The 19,998-nt window shown below is 38.8% G+C and overlaps 1 protein-coding gene across 5 annotated transcripts in view; it reads left to right on the top strand.

Moving 5' to 3' along the window:
• Window positions 1-19,998, top strand: part of grk4 (G protein-coupled receptor kinase 4) — an 88,214-nt gene that overhangs the window by 36,974 nt on the left and 31,242 nt on the right. For 4 of the 5 annotated variants that reach the window (XR_009064075.1, XR_009064074.1, XM_057842749.1 and 1 more), the window contains exons 2-8: window positions 1,349-1,444; window positions 8,361-8,473; window positions 12,162-12,239; window positions 12,374-12,474; window positions 14,850-14,942; window positions 16,034-16,097; window positions 19,053-19,193. Coding sequence is in view for 3 of the 5 variants with exons in the window: in XM_057842749.1 (XP_057698732.1) it covers window positions 1,349-1,444; window positions 8,361-8,473; window positions 12,162-12,239; window positions 12,374-12,474; window positions 14,850-14,942; window positions 16,034-16,097; window positions 19,053-19,193 (686 nt within the window). In the remaining 2 variants the exon portion in view is untranslated. Of the gene's footprint in view, window positions 1-1,348; window positions 1,445-8,360; window positions 8,474-12,161; window positions 12,240-12,373; window positions 12,475-14,849; window positions 14,943-15,849; window positions 15,925-16,033; window positions 16,098-19,052; window positions 19,194-19,998 lie in introns of those variants that run through there. The other variant, XM_057842751.1, reaches the window with a different exon arrangement.

Here is a 19,998-nt window from a genome sequence, read left to right as displayed (position 1 = left end):
CATTCACTCGGAACACACATATTGCTGAACAATTCACACACCAAATGAACCTAAATCAAATGCCATAGTGACCTTGCGTTGTAGAGGCAGACAGAGCTTATCCAAAGATCAAATGGCACTTGTCACTTATGAACTGCCTTATTTTGACAGAGAAGTGTAAAAAGTTGTTGGAACATTGACTGTAAAACAACTGTGTGCCGCATCCCCTACCAGGGGCGTAAGTTTGCATAGGGACAGTAGGGACATAATATTAGCAAGTTTCAGGTTGCTCAAATTGTCCCCACCAACTATTAGGCAATCTTATTTGTGTTGTATAATGACTTCAGTTATATAGGGTATTTAGATTGTCTTCCCATTTGTTGCAAGTATAGAATTGACCCTACCATTTTTAAGTGAATTATTTTCATGATGTTCAGACTTTACTCCTTTTACCCCTTTTCACTTGCTGAATGTCCCGGTCCATTTTTTTCCTCTCAAATGCACTTTTTGTTGGCTGATGACTTGCATTTATTTAAAATGTATGTATTTATTTTTTAATTTTTTTTATTTTAAAATATTTTTATTTGCAGCCTATGCAAACATTCTTTTCAGATAATCATTCCTATGATCATACATTAATAATAGTCAAGGTAAAAAATGTTCATTTTTGTTGAGTTTAGCTGTGCTTCTGGACAAAAGCAGTAGTGTTTTACCTGAAGGAAGGCTACATTTTTATTTATTTTTGATATACCCAGAATTTTTTTTTTTCCCAGTTATAGTGAATTTATTTAGACAGAAATGCTTAGTCTTAAGACATTTTTAAAAAAAATTTTTCATTCCTGGATTGTTAAGAGATCATAAGATTATAAATATTTGTATTTATTGTGTATGTTCTTATCATCTAAGTTACTATGTTCAAATATTGTAATATAAATTTGTTAATAAAATCCAGACATTTATTCTGGAAGTTTTAAAATATTTCTTTAGTAGTTTTTGAAAACAACGGTTTGAATCGAACGGTGTGTCACCTGAACCAATACACATGAAAGTTAGTATAAGTCAATACAGCTTTATTTTGTATTATCATATAGCCTAGTATCAATTAATTAGGTTCATATTCGTAAGGAATATAGCTGTGACCCCCGTTCACACGATCTGTTTGCTCTCTCCCATCCCCAGCAAAAAGTGTACATGCATGTTATATCGTCCCTACCATTGTTGAGATCAAACCTACACCCTTGAACTTGTTATATGCTGAACCACTCAAACCTGAGCCGCTGCATGTTCACGCTAAGATAGCAAACATGCTCACAAATACGTGAGTAAAGACCTGATATCTAATAGTGTCTCGGTTGTCTCTGACTCTTAGGTGGAGGAGGGAAGAGGAACGGTCGCAGTAAGAAATGGAAGGAGATGCTAAAACTACCACATATCAGCCAGTGTGAGGAGCTGCGTCGCATTATTGGTAAGAAATAGGGTGTGATGCCCCTTTTACTTGTAAAACAGAATGATAATGTGCCATTTGGTGTCAAGGGTTGGGTCGGACTGTGGGAGGAAGCTCAGATTGGACTTCCTTCCTCATTGGCGTCACCACCCGCAGGCGGGGCACAGGAAACTATTTGTGTATGAGTGTGTGTGACTCAAGGAATTGTCTGCTCAGGCATTTCTACATCTTTTTTTCTGTCTGGTCACCAGCCAAATTAAAACCTTAACTACAACTTACCTATAACACTGAGGTTTAGCTTTAGTTAAAGTTTAGTTGGAAAGTTATTCACACGCAAATACATATTAGTTGAACTTCAAAGTTTTGTTTGTTTATTTGTTTGTTTTATACATAATTAATGTTTCATTCACATTTTGGGAACCCAAATTGGGTTCTCTAGTCTAGGGGATGGATTTCAAAACACTTTCCTTGTGTCTGTGTGCATAACACATACACATGTCTATTGACACGACGGCATGGCTGAGTTTTCGTATGACTCTGCGCTTACATTACCACCAACAACAGTGTTGGATCACCATGTCAAACATTTTTTACCTTTAGAGTGAGCTCTGTTTTTGTTTTAAAGCAGACATTCCACCTTGTTGTCAGTCATCACAAGTGTCTCTTTTCATACTCACTTCCCATTCCCCACTGTTGTTGTTAATGTCACATGCACTTCTTAATGTCTGTTTCTGATATTATCTTATCTCAACTTTACATTCCGAATTGGATATGTCCCGATCACAAATTTTTGCACTCAAGTCCGAGTCACGCAAGTTCCCTTTTTTATAGTTGGAACACGAGCTTTGTTTTCAAGAAATAGTACATAAAAGAGAGAATCAAGACATGACTGCACAATGTGTAGAATGTCTTGAATAGCCATACAAAAATATGCAATGTAATGTTAACACGGTAAACTATCCACTGAGCAAAATATCCACTTCGGCTGTTGTTCGTTTCAACCCTCTAATAACAAGGAAGCTATCGATCGACTTCGGTTTGTACTCGGTGCTGACAAACTGAGACCAACCTCTTAATTAGCAATGCATTACGAATCCACGGAAAAGATGCATCCTTACAACAAGTAATAAAATTTACAAAATGCTCAGGGTTTGACCAAAATGCGTGCATGTAAACGCACCAAGTGCATCATGGATTTCTTTGCTTTTGCAGCTTGAACAACCACTCCCCTCCCCCACTTTCGCACCCTCACTGCTTTCTATCTGCCTTCTCTTTACACTATGCAGGTTTCTCTGCCTCCGTCAGTCTTCAGAGCAACAGGAAAATCATGCCAAGAAATTATTAACTGAAAAAAACGGCCTTTTACAACAGTAAAGAATACTACATGTCACCAAGTACAGAGTAAAACAAATTCCAAGGAAAATCAGGGAAGACCAGTCAGATGTAAATGTGGTTATTTTAAAAAAGAGCACATTTTTGTTTATATATGCCTCTTCAAGTGTGAAAAAAAAAATATACTCCGTGTGTGTCTCTGTGTCAGCAGCTGTTAGGGGTTACATACGTCACTGTTACATAGAAGCTATTGCGTAATTTCCCTATCACACACAGCGCAGGATCAAAATAATCCCTTTTGCGTACTTAAACACACCGACCAAGTAGGAATACACACACTCGCACACCCCTACATGCACACACAAAAGCACGCACACTTTTCCTCATGTTGTCGCAGTGGATGGAAACATACAGTATAGACACTGATAGCAGTGTCTATGTTGAGTCTTCATAATGTCAGACATTTGGCCTTAGCCTTGACAAGCGGGTCACTTCTAGGAATCCTAGATTGCATTATATGCCATTGTGTCACCTCGCCATTTGTGACCCTCACTCTCCTCACATCTTGTGCCTTTTTCTTTGTTCGACCTCAATGAAGTTATTTTAGGTCGCCAATTTAGATGCTACCAGAGTCTATTACGCTTTGGCGTAAACCTGCTCAGTAGCAGGTGGGTCATTCAACCTAGAATAGTTAATGATTAATTAATTATTATTCATTCATTAATGAATGATTGCTTCATTTTTATGGCTGATCAAATGGAACAGAATGAAATATATGAATCTTTAAATAAATACTTAAGTGTGTCATTGATTAATTAATACGGTAATTTTATAAATAAAAGTGTCATTAAATGTTTAATTCATTTAAATAGTAGTCCATTTAATGTTGAAAAAAAAACAACAACAACATGTAATTATTTCACTATTTAATTATTTCATGGACATGTGTTGCAGCACTTCATGAATTTATCTGTCAGATTCACCCATCAAAGTCAGTGGATGACACCTGATTGATTACCCTGCACATCAAGCCAAGACAGGTCAATTTTAGATAAACAATCGTTGCAGAGCCAGTAAACATATTCTGACACACTAGGTGGCACTTCTTTTACTCGGGTCAATAAGTGGAGGATGAGTTAAGCCTGAGTTATGCTCCCGCGTTGCGGTGACGGCGCAGCGACTACGGCGTCATTCGACATTCGATGGTTCTCCGGCCAAGCCACTAGAGGGGTGTGGCGTTATGTTTGTACAGTTTTGGGGCATGCTTGCTGACATCCTCTTGTCTAGTTTAACGGAGAAAAAATAAACAATGCAAGATGGAACGCTTGAATGTGGATCTTCAGCTCATCAACATTGAATAAATGTTAATCATACAAATGTTGAGGCACAGGCGACGCAGAAGACTGTTTCGAGGCGGTCGGTCCAACTTTTGATGCCGCATAGAGAGTTTTAGCCTCGGGTGAAAACCAACTAGCTGTGGCGGCTCGCTTCAAACTGGCGTCGAGTACTGCGTCCAGCGTTTTGTCCGAGGTTTGCAAAGCCCTCCAGCCCAATTTGTTTGCCGTGTTCTACAACCAGCCAGTTGGAAGCCATAGCAGATTTCTGGCGTCTATGGAACTTCCCAAACTGCGTTGGAAGCATTGATGTTAATGTTATCATAAAAGCACCGAGGCACTGTTAGTGATGATGTATCGTGTGTGAACTGTCTATTGTTGAAAATGAAACATCAAAACAACTCTTTTGACACCAAACCTGTGCTTTATTCTTCATATACTTGAAGTGTGACACGTAAATAAGTCACAGACTCAGCAAACAGATGTACACAATAAATGATGAAGTGCATCAACCAAAAATACGACATAGTGATAAAAAGCTGGCAGTTTTTGGCCCACTGGGTCACCGCTTCGTGTGGCCACTCAAACCCAAACACACATGTCTCGGTGTTTCTTCCATTTTTTTTTTAATTCAATCGCTGACCTTTCCATTTGGCAATCTTAATGATGTCTTGACGAGACATGCTCTTCGATGATACTCCCGTCGGCTTTGTCCATTTTTGCTTGTACAATGGCGGTGATTTCGAGCTGAACCGGAAACAACAGTCTGAGCGAACCAATCACAGTCCATTTCTGTCATGTCATATGTGTTGACGTGACGCTAGGGTTTGAAAATTCAATAGGACCGCGTCAGGCTACAACGCAGGGTCGTAAATTGGGTCTTCCTTGACGCCGCAGGTATGTCGCGGAAGCGTAACTCGGCCTTTACAGCGAGTTTTGATCATATATTCATGAATTGCTTCAACGAAGAGCCAAAATAACGGCAATTACTTCAATAGAGCTGTCCCAAATAGCCGAGATAGTTGACGTCATCGATGACATAAATGCGTTGATGAGCACAACATCCCATCAATGGTTAATGAAGGGTTAAAAAAATATATGCGTGGAAAGTTGAGAATGTCAGACGCTAGGTATAAAAGCGTGTAAAGCGGCACAAAGCCAAAAAAGCGCACCAGAGTGGCCAAAACATTGACTTATTTCAACGAAACAAAGGAGGGTACACTGTTGTGACCCAGTCTCTTAAATGCCTAGCTTGCATAGCATGGAACTCCAGACTCACCGCTGTTCCAGATGTAGAGTCTGGGACCCAGTTGCTTATTGGCCCTTCAAGCCCCAACTAAGGGGCCGTTTTCATGGTGACTCTCCGAAAATACGAAAAATTTCAAATTTGCATTTGCGTCTCCATTTGAACAATGTCGCAATTCCGCATGAAAACGATGTAGTATTCATGCCAGGCCCTAGAGGTCAGTGCAGATTTACAGGGCGACAGAGAATGATGCACTTTGACCCCACCAAGCTCCCTCAGCCCGAAAAGAAATGTGCCCGCCCACTCGAAGCAATGGCCTTTTTCTTTTGTTCAAAAAGGCACAAACATTGAAAGATTCTACATATTTAATTTGAAAATATTATTAAAACAGTAAATTAAAGCCGACATTCCGCCATATTTGCTGTTTTTAATGTTTAGTAGCACTGCTGCGCACACCCAATGTGACGTGTACGAGTGCTGACGTTAACGTCGTGGTCTCGCACGTCATCTTTGTCATATAAATAACAATTTCTCGGAGTTAATTCCACATACTTCAGAATTCAGATGCTACACTAAGAATAGCTTTATAATAACAACTGTAATAACTTTATAATACTATTATATGTAATTGTATACTATAATAGTAATGCTAGATATTTTTTTAAGCATTGTTTTGAATCATGTTGCAAAGGCGAAGTCAGTGTTCTGAATCTGTTTACGTGCCATTCTTTTGCACTAGATAGTGCTATCAGCATTTGACCTCATTGTTTATTTGTGATTTATTATTGTTATTTACGTGATTATTTGTACTTTAATAAAGAATTTAAGTTTTCCAAAATGTTTTTGTGAATTAATAGGCGTCAACAACAACGTCATTGCTAAATTGGTAAAAAAAAATATATATATATATAAGATCACTCGACTAATCGTAAAAATAGTCTGCTCACTATTCGGGACAAAAATAGTCGTTTGGGACAGCCCTAAACTTCAATAAACTCCTTTGCTTTGCCCCCTACATGTTCTTGATCCGCAGGTCCCGCTTCCACGTCATCAGGCAGGTCTAAAATATCACTAACCAACTCCCCAGTAAATTCCGTAACTGCCATGTTTTGTGAGACTGCATTTGATTAGACTTGGATTAATGTAGCCCCACCCACTGACTTTGATGGATGAGTTTGACAGATAAAATAAATTCATTAAGTCCTGCAACATGTCCATGAAATAAATAAGTAACTAATGGAATTATGTTTTTAAATTAAATGAACAACTATTTTAATGAACTAATGACGTTAAGTGACACTTTCATTTTTTTAATTCCCATTTTTAACCATTCAATTGTAGATTTGGCTTTATGTTTTGGATCATTGTCCTGTTGGAAGATAAATCTCCGTCCCAGTCTCAGGTCTTGTGCAGATACCAACAGGTTTTCTTCCAGAATGTTCCTGTATTTGGCTGCATCCATCTTCCCGTCAATTTTAACCATCTTCCCTGTCCCTGCTGAAGAAAAGCCGGCCCAAACCATGATGCTGCCACCACCATGTTTGACAGTGGGGATGGTGTGTTCAGGGTGATGAGCTGTGTTGCTTTTACGCCAAACATATCGTTTTGCATTGTGGCCAAAATGTTCAATTTTGGTTTCATCTGACCAGAGCACCTTCTTCCACATGTTTGGTGTGTCTCCCAGGTGGCTTGTGGCAAACTTTAAACGAGACTTTTTATGGATATCTTTGAGAAATGGCTTTCTTCTTGCCACTCTTCCATAAAGGCCAGATTTGTGCAGTGTACGACTGATTGTTGTCCTATGGACAGACTCTCCCACCTCAGCTGTAGATCTCTGCAGTTCATCCAGAGTGATCATGGGCCTCTTGGCTGCATCTCTGATCAGTTTTCTCCTTGTTTGAGAAGAAAGTTTGGAAGGACGGCCGGGTCTTGGTAGATTTGCAGTGGTCTGATGCTCCTTCCATTTCAATATGATGGCTTGCACAGTGCACCTTGAGATGTTTAAAGCTTGGGAAATCTTTTTTGTATCCAAATCTGGCTTTAAACTTCTCCACAACAGTATCTCGGACCTGCCTGGTGTGTTCCTTGGTTTTCATAATGCTCTCTGCACTTTAAACAGAACCCTGAGACTATCACAGAGCAGGTGCATTTATACAGAGACTTGATTACACACAGGAGGATTCTATTTATCATCATCGGTCATTTAGGACAACATTGGATCATTCAGAGATCCTCACTGAACTTCTGGAGTGAGTTTGCTGCACTGAAAGTAAAGGGGCCGAATAATAATGCACGCCCCACTTTTCAGTTTTTTATTTGTTAAAAAAGTTTAAATTATCCAAAAAATGTTGTTCCACTTCACGATTGTGTCCCACTTGTTGTTGATTCTTGACAAAAAGATTAAATTTCATATCTTTATGTTTGAAGCCTGAAATGTGGCGACAGGGTTGCAAGATTCAAGGGGGCCGAATACTTTTGCAAGGCACTGTATATATTTCATTATGTCCCATTTGGTGCTCCATTTTTAGATGCATAACATAAAACTGAATCTTGGGGGGAAATGAAATTTCCATTTGTCCTCTATAAAGAAAAATCTAAATGTACACATGATTTCCCCGTATTTATGATTCAGTCTCAATTTTTTGTTTTGTTTCTGTAATAAGTTAATAACTGTCATTTCTTTTGTGAGGGGTATTCTAAGTACACTTTCCTCTGTCGTATGAATTTGTATCGAAATTGGGATGATTTCTTAATTATTTTAAAGATGATGTGAGACAGCAGATGTTTTTTTTTTTTTTCGTAGATCTGTAAACCATACAAAGAGAGGAAAAGAGCAACCATCAGACAACGAACAAACAAACAAAAAAGATCTTGAACCAAATTTTGTTTAACGCTTTGACCACAGCATGACAATGACTCTTCTTTTACTTTTGTCGTATTATTCCAGCTCCGAGTCTGTAGTGTTATGTTACAAAAATGCATGGGTCATTAATTATCCCTGTGCATACTTGTGTCTTTCTCTCAGAAAGGGACTATACCAGTCTATGTGAGAAGCAGCCCATCGGCCGGCTTCTATTTCGTCAGTACTGTGACACCAGGCCAGAGCTGAAGCGCTGCATCGAATTTATGGACGCTGTGGTAAGAGAACTTTCCTCTTATCATACAATCCTTTGTATCTATCCTCGTCCGTCTGTTGGCTTCCACATCTCGGTGCTCCCTTCTGTGGGATAAATAGTGTGAAAAGTGGGGGCCCTGTTCTTTCCTGTTCTCATCTTGGCAATAAATTTGGTCTTGGTTGGGACTGGAGGGGTCAACGAAGGAGGTGATTAGTGACATAGCCAGGCTGTCAGAGAGCAGACCCCTCCTCTTCCTCCATGCACTCATCCATGAGGTCAAACCCACGTTACGCCCTGGGAACAGGCGAACACAGGTCCAAGACTGTGTCTCAGCCCCTGGAGGTATGCACCAAACGAAAACTTATGCTTATTTAAAAAAACACACACACTAGTATGTTTTTTACAGTTAGCACACACAAATTTGGATACCTCCTTTGGGTGCAGTCATTTACATGTTTAACATGAGTAAGGTGTCATGTCATTGGCATGATGTAGATTCTGCAGCTGTTTAGCTGAGCTTGTTTTCAAACGCTACATATACAGTCAATGGAAATGGTTCTGCTTGCTTTAAGCGACTGCTGTGCATTTGTTGCATCACCCTTCAATGCTAATTGACTGTGCATAATTTACGAGATAATCTTGCTATCTTGCCACAGTTATGAAAAGTAGGTGTGTAACAACTGGTCGTCAAGTCGATTTGAAATTTATCGTGATCTACGGTTGCTGGAATGATCCGATGGCTTTAAAATGGCCTTGTAGCCAAAAGTTCTGTACTTGTATTGCTTTTTTGGACAATCACTTTCCTGAACAATTAGTCCAAAACTAATGGCTAGAAAGAAGCACTAAACAGTCTTCAAAAGGAAACACTTTGAAGAATAGTTTTTAGAATACACAGGGTTAGTAAAAAAGGATATAAATCTGCTTAATGAAACACTTCATCAGCCTTGATCACCAGAATTTCCATCTTAGTGTAGCTCGCTAGCTGCTAATGTAGAGAAGCCAGCCTCACAATGTAATCTTAATGATTGTTTCCTAACCTCTTATTGAGCCAAGAAAAATATTTCACTTTACAAAACACCTAAAGGAAAAAATTCTGGGTTTATAGACAAGTTTCCTGAGCGACACATGGGCGGCGCAATCTTTTGACATTTTCTGCTACGGACTTCCGGTTTAGACAGGACAACATGAAATGCAGTTGAAGTAAGCAGTGTGTCGACAAAGTTAAAACTGCAAAATGAAGCCTGAGAAACCCACGGAATCTCCCAAAATAGATTCAGCTTGACGTAGATGAAGCTCCAGGACTTTCTGTGTTATGCGTTTGTTCTTATCACTTCGTTGATTATTTGTGGACAAAATTCTAACAATCTGTGCAGCCTGTGTTAACATGAGGTGTTGATTCATACGCCGGCCACTTGAGTGACCAAAATGAGGAAAAATTACAAATAATATTAAAGTTGCTGAGTGCAGAAGGGGTGACATAGATTTTGTTGTTACAAAGAAATACTACAAAGTATTGTTCATCTGTTTAGATTATTATGAGCTCATCACACATGTACATATAAACACAAATAGTATGTCATTCTTTTCTATAGCAGAAATTGATCGCAATAAAACCTTTGGACAACATGATTCCATTCCTTGTTTTATTTAAAACGATTGGTGCATGTGCAAAACAGGTCAATAAATCACAATTTATAAAATTATTAGAAAAAATATTAACGAAGGTGGAGCATAAACAGAGTCTTCTATCATCAAAGTAGAATGCACTTAGTCTAGATATAGTACGCTCATCAACGTACAGTAAGTGTTGTTGTGAGGCGCATCAAGTTGTGTTCCCTTGCCTGTGTTTTTCCACCTGTAAACACACAAACAAAACCTTGTAACACTTGCATTTATGCATTTAGTGTAAGAAGCCCATGTATGACTTGTAGTAGATGAGTGTTTTCCATTTCTTTATCGTTGTATAACTTGATTTAGTAAAGCTAATGATGTCTCAGCTGTGACATAAAACACAGAGTTGTTGTCAAATTAAACATAATTGTGCCATCCTACATGTATCAATTAGCAACAGGCTAGCAGCAGATAGCATGTGTTGCAGCCACAGCAGTACAGTATTTGTAAATAATATTAAACATCATCATAATTACAATCATCATTTCAATAACATTATCAAAGACAACAAGTCGTTTCATGGGCAAGATTTTAGCTTTAGTATTTTTGGAGCATTGGACACATGAAAATGCAGGATAGGAAGAACATACCTTCTATAACACTGCGGCAACATAAACACCCGATCTTTGTTGTGGCACGGGCTTCGTTCCACATCTGCCTTTATGAACATGTTGTCCTCCCATGTAGTGATGATGACAGATGGACACTGTATTTCCAAATTGTCTTTTTTGAGGGATTTTGATCAGTGATGTCACTCCAGCTTCACTGTTGTTTTGGTTAAAGGAAGTGTAAAACGGCATTCGCGAGCAGAAGTGTGGAAGTAAAGCGGAAGTACCAAGGAAACTCTGTACGGGTCATTAAAAAGCATTAAAAGTCATTAAATGGATTTTATAAAAATTCAGGCCTTGAAAAGCATTAAAAATATTCAAGGCATTAAAAATTATGTTGACAGTTTAAAAAAACTTTACATTATTTGATTTTCTAATTAAATCGGGTAGCCAGAATAAGAGAACATAAGTTCATTACCCCCCATAATATCGGCCGATAAACCCATTTTAAAATAAAATCGAATAATAATGACATCGGTTTTTCCATTATCTTTGGTTTTGGGCCAATATGCATGTTGCCTTCAAAGTGAATGTTCTGCATTTGTACAAGGGCTGGTCACAGCTTGACACAGCAGTTATGCTTATTGACCGTTAGATGTCTCCAAACTAAGATGCTTGGGATTTGTTATGTGAGCAGACCATCTGCGGTTTTAGTGCAAAAATTAAATGAGCAAGAAATGATTGAAAAATAATTAATAATAAACTTATTACATACCTCTTTCACTGTTCTGAAGCTGTTTAACTTAGTTGTTATTTTGAAACCGAAGCACTGTGTGAGCCATAGGTGATATGGCCGTGCCTTATGGGCACTTGCACTTGATCCAAAAAACTTGTTTGCACTATTTTGATTTCAACAACAAATATAGTGGTGCAATATAGGCCCTTTTTTCATAACTTCAGTTGAGGTTGTCCTCTTATTTTTCACAGAATGCTTATTGGAAAACCTTAAAGTTGTTACATTTATCATTATTAAAATATCCAGTGGGGCAACAGCACAATACAATTAGTCAAAAAATGTCAAGTCCACGACGCAAATATCAGTATTGGTTTGATATTGGTATCAGATTTTTGGAGTTGAACAACTTTGGGATATCGGTTAGCTCTGCTTACAATTTGTGTGAGTGAAACTATCTGAAGTTGGGCATGGGCATTAAATTAGTTTAATGTGACATAAAAAAAGCATCAAATGAGGTTTGCTGATACCCCTAGAAACTCTTATTGCAAAATAGGAATACACAGGTTGATTCTGCACCACTCTCAACTAACGGAATGTAATCAGGCATTATCTATCAATGACCAGCTGGTTCCTTAAAATGTCGGGTACAATCGGGAGTTGGCGGAGAGTTAAAAAATGGCTCGCGAGCCATACGTTCCCAACTCCTGGCATACATTCTTGCAATGTGAGTAATCATAATTGTGTTCCTCTGACAGGCCATGTATCAGCTAGCTCCTGATGAGAAGCGGAGGGACTGCGGATTGAATGTTTTAGACACTTACTTCAATAATGGGGTAATACATGCTCGTACTCATTACAGTCATGAGTGACAGGTATATACTGTACGTATACCTGGACTCTGTTATTTATTTATTTTTTTTTAATGGTCATTGTCACAGCACATTTTCTTTCTGTTACCCCATTCAAGTCAGCAGCCCATTTGCCTGGTGTACCCCAAGATGTGGTCGCTGGGTGCCGGGAAAGACTTGAACAAAGTCCTTGTAAGGAGCTCTTCAATGACTGCACCAAGTAAGTATCATCATCTGCACATCAGTATACCCCTAGATGACCCCCCCCCCCCCCCATGTTTATGGTTCTAACTGAATTTCCTCACTTCGAATGGATCTACGCATGTCATGAAAGGAATGTTTGTCAGAGGCTTCTTTATGACAAGTATGAGCCGTCACAGCTTATTGGCACCAGCAGAACCGCTCTCCTTCACTGCGTGTTGGTGTTTGCAAACTGTGCTGTGTGCATCCTGTCACTAGTGACGATGAGGCAGCTGGCACCTGGTGTGCAGTTTTACACACATACACCCACACAGACTTGCAGACGAAAAGTGATTGAAAAGGGGGAAAAAGTTGGTTAAGCAAAGAGCTCATCCGGATGGCTGGCATGAAAACAACTACAGCCTCAGTGTTCACATACATGCACACAAGCACGCACACTTGCAGGTGTTTCAGCTGCCGGCGCAGCAAGCCAGAAGGAGCAAACAGACCAGGGATTATAAGACTGAACTTGCTTCTCATCACACTGCTTGACTTGGATTTTATATTGGTATATTTTTTAACATTCACAAAAATGTTTGATGATCTTAATCAGGAAATCATCAAAGGAAGTAAACATTATATTGACAGGATTTGACAGAGTATCAAAACATCAAAAGTGTAGAATCATGGAAAAGCACTTGTCAGTGTGAACAAAACTGTCCTAGTGCATAATCATTCCTTCCTTTCACTGCTATTGCTATTTATAATCGCTCGTGGAACTTTGACTTTAATATGTAATTCTTTTTCGGATTATCTTTTTTTTCCTTTGGGAAAGCCCTTAGGAAAACATGGTGTTACACGTGGAAACGTTTTCACAGCCGGTTGTAGACCAGGCAGAACGTATTGGTTTTCCTGCATTGCTGAGGAACTTTGTTATATCATACCAAGTTCAAATGAGTATGCTTGCCCATATTGCCCATATTACCATGTATGCTGTTTTCTTTTTTTTTTCCGCTCGCTTGACCTTCCTCAAACAATAGCCATATTGTAGCTATGTTTATTTCTGCTCCCTGCTGAGTCCATCAGGGACTGGGCATTGAGCCAACCATAGCTCCTCCCTCTCTTGGAGTCTGTGGACAATTTTAAGCCCTAAGACAAAGTCAGGTTTATTGACCTGATAATTTAGCTTGGATGACAGAACTTTATTATGGAGAGAAGAAGAAATCAACACTACAGGGTGTCCATAAAGTCTCTTTACCATTTCAAACATTTTTTAAAAATGCAATTGATTAGATATTTTATTCAGATTTGTTCTATTGTATTCAGTGTCTATTAAAGTTTCTTTATTACACTGCATTTGTGTGTTTTTTTTCCCCATCGAGACATCAATTTCTGCAAATGTTTACCTTGACCTTTTAACTGAATATGTTGCACCACAACTGCATGACCTTCAACCAACCATCATTTTTCAGCAAGATGGTGCACCACCACATTGGGGGCTGCATGTTTGTGGGTTCCTCAAACATTTCCAGACCGATGGATTGGAAGGGATGGGCCAATTCCTTGGCCGCCACGTTCACCAGATATCATCCCCCAGGACTTCTTTCTACGGGGCTATGTTAAAGATATCGTGTATCGAACAAAGATAAGGGACATTACTGACCTTCAGCGAAGGATTACTGATGCCATTGCCACAATTGATGAGGCTATGCTACAGCGAACATGGCAAGAAATCGAGTACCATCTTGATGTGCTTTGCGCAACTTATGGTGCCCATGTAGAAGTGTATTAAAAGAGGTAAAACAAAACTTCAATAAACGTTGAATACAATAGAACAAATCTGAATAAAATATCTAATCAATTGCATTTTTAATAAATTTTTGAAATGGTAAAGATACTTTATGGACACCCTGTACTGTATATTGTATTTCCTTAGGATGACAGAACAGATCACCAATTTAACAAGTTGCGAATGGCTGTCACTACTAGGGGTGTGACAAAATATCGAAAAACATTATTTTACAGAAGTCTGTATTCATGTGCTGCCATAAAATCATGACACGTTTGGATGGGCAAACCTGAGGGTTCCTTTGACTCGGATGATATTTTAATCACCATATAGCAGCATAGCATAAAGCAGTTGAAACGTCCCAAACCAACTTTTAGTAACTTACCTTACAGCTTACCCAATATAATGTATAAAGCCAATTCAAATCGTCAAATCGTTCATAGGACATGCAGAGAATGTGGTGATTAAAAAAAAAATAATAATAAAAATGAATCTTTTTGACATTTGTACGTTGCTGTCAGATGTCAAGAAATTGAGAATTTCTGAGTGGAAATGTGCAGTATTTATTTATTTTATTTTTTTAATTAAAAAGGTAAATTGATCAAAACATTTCCATGTGTCCCCAGAATAGTTCGTGATTATCTAAGTGGCGCACCGTTTTCCTCCTACCAGGAGTCCATGTACTTTTCTCGCTTCCTGCAGTGGAAATGGTTGGAAAGGTGAGAAGTAACTGTCTTTGTTTAGCATTTATACATTACTATATTACTATATTGTGCTCACTAGGCATCTGACCATGCAACATTATCTCTCACAATGGTATAAAAAGACATAAATTAAAGACACTCATAAAACCATCTCACTTTTATTAAGTAATCACAGGCATATGGTGATGACTTGTTAACTATAAGCTAGTCCTGAAACATGCAATATTTTCATTCGCAGTATACTAGCCATAAAACATTGCAATTAAAATTCTTTGTGCATTAAACACTGCTCAATGACTGCCAGGGAAAGGAAAGTACATCACATCCCAAATAACTCGATTAAGCTTTATTTAGGTTTTTTTTTTTTCCCCACAGCAGCCACAGCTGTGACAAAGTGCAGTCCATGAAACAAATTACTGTACTACAAATAATACAATGTTAGTAAATCCCACAAATAATGAATATAACCAAAGGGAATTTTTAACAGGCTTTTGTGTTGAGAAAAGTATTGCCTCGCCTACTCCAAATAAGATGCACATTTTGTTTCTTCAATGAGTTTAAGTTTGAGAAAGCATGGTTACTGTACATTTGTAATGCACAATTGCACTAGTATGAAAGTTGATCCATGAGTAGTTTAACAGCAAATATACTAATGCAGGGGTGCCCAATCCCGGTCCTCGAGAGTCCCTATCCAGCTTGTTTTTATTGTCTCCCTCCTCTAACACACATGAATCAACTAATCAGGATCGTTATCAGGCTGCTGCAGAGCTTGCTGATGAGCTGATCATTTGATTCAGGTGTGTTAAAGGAGGGAGACACGGAATACAAGCTGGATAGGGGCTCTTGAGGACCGGGATTGGGCACCCCTGTACTAATGCTTTAAAGAACTTTAACCATAAATGGTTTATTTTAGTTAGGCACTTGTTTTTGTTGTTGATCCTGTGAAAAATCCTCCATAAATTATCAATGCATCACATAGGAGGAGGGAACTGAAGTGGTGTGAATTAATATAATTAAATTACAGTATTGTTGAATATCCATCTTAACATTTCATGAGCTGAGTTATTTTATTTTAACTTATCTGTCAATCTTTCTTTCCATTCTAGGCAACCAGTAACCAAAAATACCTTCCGACATTACAGAGTACTAGGAAAAGGTGGATTTGGCGAGGTGAGTATCGTCACGATTAAGGACGCAACAATACTTTTTTTGAACCGTTCGACACGCCCTCTTCGATTCAATATGCAAAAAAAACATTCAAATGAAAAACTCCCAAAATGTATTTTCTGAATTTATTTTTGTCGTCCCTCGGTAAAATGTCCGGCGCAGCTTTCCTTGAAAAAACAAACTCTGCCGCTAGCAGCCCCTCTCTCCACTCCTCCCCCAAACTGTATGAAAGGTAGGAGCTGTGGCGCATGAGGATCATTGCTCGTGAGGAAAGACAGTAACTTAAGGAATCGTACAGATCTGTTGTTTGGCCATATTTTGGGTGAGCTGATATGCTATCCCCACTCGTACATATTAAACAAAGACTGTCTGTAAGGATACGTACAACAAAGTCCGCTAATATACAGTGGGGCAAATGAGTATTTAGTCAACCACTAATTGTGCAAGTTCTCCCACTTGAAAATATTAAAGAGGCCTGTAATTGTCAACATGGGTAAACCTCAACTATGAGAGACAGAATGTGGAAAAAAAAACAGAAATTCACATTGTTTGATTTTTAAAGAGTTTATTTGCAAATCATGGTGGAAAATAAGTATTTGGTCAATACCAAAAGTTCATCTCAATACTTTGTTATGTACCCTTTGTTGGCAATAACGGAGGCCAAACGTTTTCTGTAACTCTTTACAAACTTTTTCACACACTGTTGCTGGTATTTTGGCCCATTCCTCCATGCAGATCTCCTCTAGAGCAGTGATGTTTTGGGGCTGTCGTTGGGCAACACAAACTTTGAACTCCCTCCACAGATTTTCTATGGGGTTGAGATCTGGAGACTGGCTAGGCCACTCCAGGACCTTGAAATGCTTCTTACGAAGCCTGTGTGTTTGGGATCATTGTCATGCTGAAAGACCCAGCCACGTCTCATCTTCAATGCCCTTGTGGATGGAAGGAGATTTTCACTCATACATGGCCCCATTCATTCTTTCCTTTACACAGATCAGTCCCTTTGCAGAAAAAAGCCCCAAAGCATGATATTTCCACCCCCATGGTTCACAGTGGGTATGGTGTTCTTCGGATGCAACTCAGTATTCTTTCTCCTCCAAATACGAGAACCTGTGTTTCTTCCAAAAAGTTCTATTTTGGTTTCATCTGACCATAACACATTCTCCCAGTCCTCTTCTGGATCATCCAAATGCTCTCTAGCGAACCGCAGACGGGTCTGGACGTGTACTTTCTTCAACAGGGGGACACGTCTGGCAGTGCAGGATTTGAGTCTCTGGCGGCTCATTGTGTTACTGATAGTAGCCTTTGTTACTGTGGTCCCAGTTCTCTGTAGGTCATTCACTAGGTCCCCCTGTGTGGTTCTGGGATTTTTGCTCACCGTTCTTGTTATCATTTTGACGCCACGGGGTGAGATCTTGCATGGAGCCCCAGATCGAGGAAGATTACCAGTGGTCTTGTATGTCTTCCATTTCCTAATAATTGCTCCTACAGTTGATTTCTTTACACCAAGCGTTTTACCTATTGTACATTTAGTCTTCCCAGCCTGGTGCAGGTCTACGATTTTGTCTCTGGTGTCCTTCTTTGGTCTTGGCCATAGTGGAGTTTGGAGTATGACTGACTGAGGTTGTGGACAGGTGTCTTTTATACCGATAATGAGTTAATACAGGTGCCATTAATACAGGTAACAAGTGGAGCCTCGTTAGACCTGTATGACAGCCAGAAATCTTGCTTCTTTGTAGTACTCTAATTTGGAAATGAATTCTTTAAAAATCAAAACAATGTGATTTTCTGTTTTTTTTTTCCACATTCTGTCTCTCATGGCTGAGTTTTACCCATGTTGACAATTACAGGCCTCTCTAATCTTTTCAAGTAGGAGAACTTGCACCATCGGTGGTTGACTAAATACTTATTTGCTCCACTGTATTGTTGCCGACTTGGCTGTGATGAATAACCTCGCTTTGACCAGAGACAAGTTAAGACCGTGGGTCACAGAGAGGTAACTCACGGTTACATGATGAACAATGAGTGGCAAATTAAGAGTGCTGTACTTCAAACTCGTCCTGTTTATGAAAGTCGATTGTCAAATGCTGGTGTTGTGCAGTAATGAGCAGACGTGACTTCTATGGCGTTTGTTAACTTTTTTTTTAATGCCCGACCACACTCGCGCGCACACACTAGATAACATCAAATAGCAACCTAAATATACTAAGTTAGATCCCCCCCACCCCCCCCAAGTCCCATGCCATTGGCTGCGTGAGCCCAGAGTGATCATGGGACGCGTAGTCCATTTACTACATCGATGAATTAAAAACCGCCATGACTGAATGGAAGTTAAGCAGGCCAAATCAATCCATACCAGTGTCTATCGATAATGCTGCAAATATTGTTAGTTCAGTACGTAACACAGATGGACTCGGACCACAAATAGGATGTTTTTCTCATGTGGTAAACATGCCTGCTAAGAGAGTAATAGCAATCAACAGTGTGCCCCGCCTCATTTTACAAACAGCAAAGATTGTCCTCAGCAGTTTTATACAAAATTTCTTCAAATCAGTAACAAGTTATCACATAAATATTATGCACTATAATGCATGTTTGTATGGTGGCATTGTTATTTTTGCTTGTTAGCAAAATAAAAAAAAACAAACTTTTTTTTTTTTTTTTTAACTTGTATTTTTTGTTTCAGAGCATTAAACGTATTGAATCGAATCAATAATCGTCTCCCTCGTATCGAAAATCATATCAAACCGTGACTTAACTGTATCGTTGCATGCCTATTCACAATAAATGTATTTAATGTGATGTAGTGGTATTTATGCAATTGATTATCAAGTAACCTTTAGGGTTAACGTGACACCGTTCATGACTTCGGAAAATCCTGCGGTGTGACGTTAACTTCCATTACTCTTTGACAGCAAATTGTGTTTGTTCATGTGTCCTCGGTTCTTATTTTTCCAGGTTTGTGCCTGCCAAGTGCGCGCCACCGGTAAGATGTACGCCTGTAAAAAGCTGGAAAAGAAGCGAGTGAAGAAAAGAAAAGGTGAAGCAATGGCACTAAACGAAAAACGAATTTTAGAAAAAGTTAACAGTAGTTTTGTAGTAAGTACTACCTTTTCTTATTACAACCTTTCAAACAAATTGATTGCTGTGTTTGTGTGACCATCATTTGTAGCTACAAATGGAACAAATGGCATGTTTGCAAATTTTTGAGATGTGCTTCTTCAGGTCCACACCTTTCACTATTTGATCTAGTAGGACAATGGGATAAAAATGTATAAGCAAAAGAAAATCACTGCAGAACTTTTACCAAATCCAGTTTATTCTGAGCTTCAGCAATGTACTCTTGACACTGAGCAATTTGCAAACATGTCAACTTTTATTTCATTTGAAGCACTCTGCACTAATCATATGGGAATGCTTATAAATTGTTCATTTCATGTGGTGTCTTGCGTCTCGGTGGGAATGACTTTGTCACTGATATCAGTTCATTTGCAAAGCCACAGATGTATAATTTCCTCAGAAAGAACAACTTAAAGTTTTCACTTCTCATGGAAGTATTCTTGTTGGCATTTTTAAAAAAGACTTATCATCACAGGTGTCAAACTCAAGGTCCGGATTCAGTCTGTGGCATAATTTTTTTTGTGGCCGAAAAAGCAGATTATGTGCATGGACTTCATGCTTAAATGCCAAAACCAGTGTTCCAACAGGTTTCATCAAGTGACATTTAAAGTGCCTGTGACACCATAAAAAAAATCTTAAATAGTATTATCATATGAATTAAAATCATATATTGAGACGATTTGACAATATACAAAAATTTGTCAAAGCGCAGCTGACGAGAAAAGAGTCTTTTAATTTGTCGTTTAGCCATGTCTGTCATTATAGCGCTCTAGCGCCTCCATCT

This window comes from Corythoichthys intestinalis, chromosome 8 (assembly GCF_030265065.1).
Source record: "Corythoichthys intestinalis isolate RoL2023-P3 chromosome 8, ASM3026506v1, whole genome shotgun sequence".
Classification (NCBI taxonomy): domain Eukaryota; kingdom Metazoa; phylum Chordata; class Actinopteri; order Syngnathiformes; family Syngnathidae; genus Corythoichthys; species Corythoichthys intestinalis.
This window is presented reverse-complemented; position numbering and strand designations above follow the sequence as displayed.